We start from the raw sequence: 3,645 nt of genomic DNA on the forward strand, positions 1-3,645 counted from the left end.
GTGCCACATTCAGACAGGTAACTGCATGAAGAAGAGCTTGTTAAATATTAAGACACTTTTCTTCACTTACCTAATAGACTGACCAAAATTTTAAATTGAGAAACAACATGGATCTGAAAGGGAGAATGCTGTTAGTGACTCCATTCATAAACTAAAACTCTGAACAAGACTTGATTATAGATTGTCTAAGAAAATCTCAAAATAATGAGAACAGCAAGGCAGTTTTCCATGCACAACCTTCCTTCACCTATTGCAACTCTTTTCAGTTACACTCACCTTTCACAAGCTGGCACACAGCACTAGCAACCTAGGCTAGTAGAAAAAGCTGTAACATTTGGTGTGTTACAAGTACAAAAGTACTTCTAAAGGATACATAGAGTGTTGCATCCTGAAAGAGGATGCATAATCTTTAAGGTGTTTTCCCACGAATCAATATAATCATTGAGTGCAAGTTCTCAAAAAAAAATAGCAGCAGAACTGGCAGTTACTTTATTTCTATATTTCAAGTAAGTGGAATTACATTCACATTCCTATAGGATTTCATCTGAAAGTCAAATAATACATTGCAGCCTGTTGGTGTATTACCATCATTTTTACAAATATTCTCAGTCAGAACAACTGAAGACTTATCGCTAACAAAAGCCAAAAATAAACCTGGATGTTCCAATTCTTTGGTTTCTGATTTAGCAATCAAACCAAGCTTATTCCTATTATGGGAAGAGAGGGCAAAACATCTGGCTGTTACACCCCAGGAGAATCTACAGCTTTGGGAAACTCTGTTAAGCATAGCAGAGATTGCAGATGTACATTTGATATTTCATTTATTGGCTGAAAACTGTCCCCACACCAAGAAGATGGTATTTCCTACCTGTTGAATCTTCTTTGAGAAGTTCTTATTGGATTTCTCTAATGTCACTTCAAACCTATTGCAACCTATCAGAAAAATTGAAGAGAGTATGTAAACTGAAGTTGCTCATGACTGTGTATATCTTACACCAAGTAAATTACAAATAATTATGAAAGCAAACTTGGCCACTTAACACTGGAAAAATGACACTTTAACATATCTGGGCTAACTTTTACATCATACCTAAATGCATCAGAGGGCCTTCTACACAGGTGAAAATGTAAATTACATTTCTTGTACCCAGCTGAGGGCCTCAACAATAGTTACATTTCTGCCTTGCCCAAGTTTTACATTTCAAGCATTATATTTAAGTAATTTGAAACCCCGAGATACAAAGATACCCATGAAGACTTTATCCACACTAATCAAATATCAGTAACTTAAATTGCTAGGATGCACATCACTGCAAAGTAGAAGAGGAATAAACACTACACCACATGGGTTTAAAAGGAGTTTTAGGGAGAAAGACTTACAGACACTTTCTGATGACATAACCTCTCCTGGCATTGATGCAAAAAAGGAGAGAAATTTACCATGTGAGATAAAACACTAGCAACTCAAGACTAGCATGCTCCAATTGGACAGACAGCCTACAAGTTTCAGAAAAATCAAGCTGAACCCAGCCTCTAGAACCCACGTAGCTACAAATGAACATATTTCCAAGAGCTGAAGAGCCTGGAAACTTACATTTGGTGTTTACTTTCCTGTGCCAAGCTACACAATATTCCTGCGTTCAATAACATCAGTTTCTACATAATAGCTGGTAATGTGAAATACAACCTCTTTAGTGAAAACCAATTGTAACTAAACCAAAAATAGAATAGTTCTATTTGTGGCATTCCTAGAATAGACTATGAGCACTTAAGACTGTCAAAGAGGCAGGGAAAAAGGAAATACATGACAGAACTAGTTGGCAGGGAGCCCTCTTCCCCATCTATGATGCTCATGGACCCACTGAATATATTTGCTCTTTCACTAATCCAGTCCTTCATTAAAAGATAACACACATCAAAACTCTGGCAATTGGCACGCTGCACTGCTTTTACACATATTTGTGCACTGTATTTGTAAAAATTACAGTAGCTTACTATAAATTTAAACACAGAGAAACCTGATATAAAACACATTTTACATACAGGAAATGCTACATAGGAAAAAATCAGCAAATAATCACACTTGTGTTAAAATGACTACAGCCTCCAAAAGTGCAGAAAATAAAAATAAGATAATCAACTTTTTTGTGCCGTTTTTAAAATCAACTTACCTACGTCTTTCTTGATCCTGTAAAGCAGAAGATGCCCTTGTTTGGTACCAACAAGGAGCCATTCCTCTACAAAGACAAGAGAAAAAGAGGCTAATTAGTTCCACAAATGCTACCCTTCACAGCTGTGCTGGTTTTGGCTGGGCTAGAGTTAATTTTCTTCACAGTGCCTATGATGTGGCTGTGTTACATTTATCAGAACACTTGGAAACTTGCTTCAAACACCAAGAAGGACTTTCTGTAATGACTACACAGTTCTCCTATCATCTCTCCAGTGGAAGTGCACAGAAGTAGCTTTAACTCTCAGGAGAGGCTAGGCAAAGATCAGGCAGTAAAACAGAATAAACAGCCTGGCCATCACATTCCACTAGTTTATACAAAGGTAAAGAAGCAAACCATTGCATCTTCCGTGCAATCGAAAGAGGCAATAAACTATTCTTCAGACATTATTATCTCTCAGAGAGGAACATTGCTACGTAACGGGAAGTACTGTCAGAAAAAAAAACAAAGAGTTTATGTGGGTTAGATTGTTAGTTTTTTTAACAGTCAGGTTTTTACAGTGTCTCTCTGAAACAGTCAGCTATGTTTGGAAGGACAGTGTCAGCTTTGCTTAGGTGACATTTGGATTGCTTGGACAACCAAGAATCATTCAAGATTTACAAAAGAGGGCCTTTATATACAAACTCTATGGCAGTTTCAGACTCTTCCTCTTTACAGCATTTACACCATACAAAAAGCATAGAATTTTTAAAGTGTCACGAAATATAACTGAATTTCTTCCTCACTGAATATCATATAGGAAAGCAGCATACAAGAATATTTCTTTCTACATCCAGTACTCCCTCATCACCAAAGCAATTTGCATTTTAGTAAAATCTTGTTTCCTGCAAAACCTTTCTTCTACTAGTTGGTAGAAAAAAAACATTGTAGAGATAGAGTTGCACGTCTTTTACAAAGCCATACTGCTGTAAGTCTATATGTTTAGGCTTTTTTTCCTAGCTCAGCAAAATAAATGCTTTCAAAGAGAGAAAAAGATAAAAGCTGCAATGCAGGAATAAACTATCTTCACATCCTCTCCAGTACATAACTCTGTCATAAACAATCCATGTATAACTGGGGCATTATAATTCAGGATATAATTCTTAAAACAATTTCTTAAAACAATTAATCAGGGCCACAATACTATCATGTGTGGAGCTTTTTTAATTGCCGATTTTGCACGACGGTAGTACATCTGATGGTACCTGCTCAGGGCTTTGAAAAGCCTTATCAAGCCTAATCATTAGGACAGCTGGTGCAGTCACCTGACCAAAATCTTGACTCTCAAGTATGCCCAAAAATATAACCCTCAATTATATATCACTAACACGTGCAAACATATCCGAAATCTAAGACTTCAAGACACCACCAGCCCTCCAAAATAAATTTAAGTCAAAACACAGGGAATGCTTTTTAGCAAGAAAGTAGCCGGCCCAGG

General features: G+C 36.8%; 1 protein-coding gene across 1 annotated transcript in view; it reads right to left on the reverse strand.

Moving 5' to 3' along the window:
- VPS39 (VPS39, HOPS complex subunit) overlaps nt 1-2,254 on the reverse strand; it is a 23,383-nt gene extending 21,129 nt beyond the window's left edge. Inside the window, exons 1-4 of the mRNA XM_017742193.1 lie at nt 2,172-2,254; nt 1,381-1,407; nt 869-933; nt 71-113 (exon numbers count right to left, since the gene is read on the reverse strand). Of these exons, the coding sequence (XP_017597682.1) occupies nt 71-113; nt 869-933; nt 1,381-1,399 (127 nt within the window). The 5' untranslated portion in view covers nt 1,400-1,407; nt 2,172-2,254. The remainder of the gene's footprint in view (nt 1-70; nt 114-868; nt 934-1,380; nt 1,408-2,171) is intronic.
- Nucleotides 2,255-3,645: the final 1,391 nt, after the last annotated feature.

This window comes from Corvus brachyrhynchos, unplaced genomic scaffold (assembly GCF_000691975.1).
Source record: "Corvus brachyrhynchos isolate BGI_N302 unplaced genomic scaffold, ASM69197v1 scaffold115, whole genome shotgun sequence".
NCBI lineage: Eukaryota > Metazoa > Chordata > Aves > Passeriformes > Corvidae > Corvus > Corvus brachyrhynchos.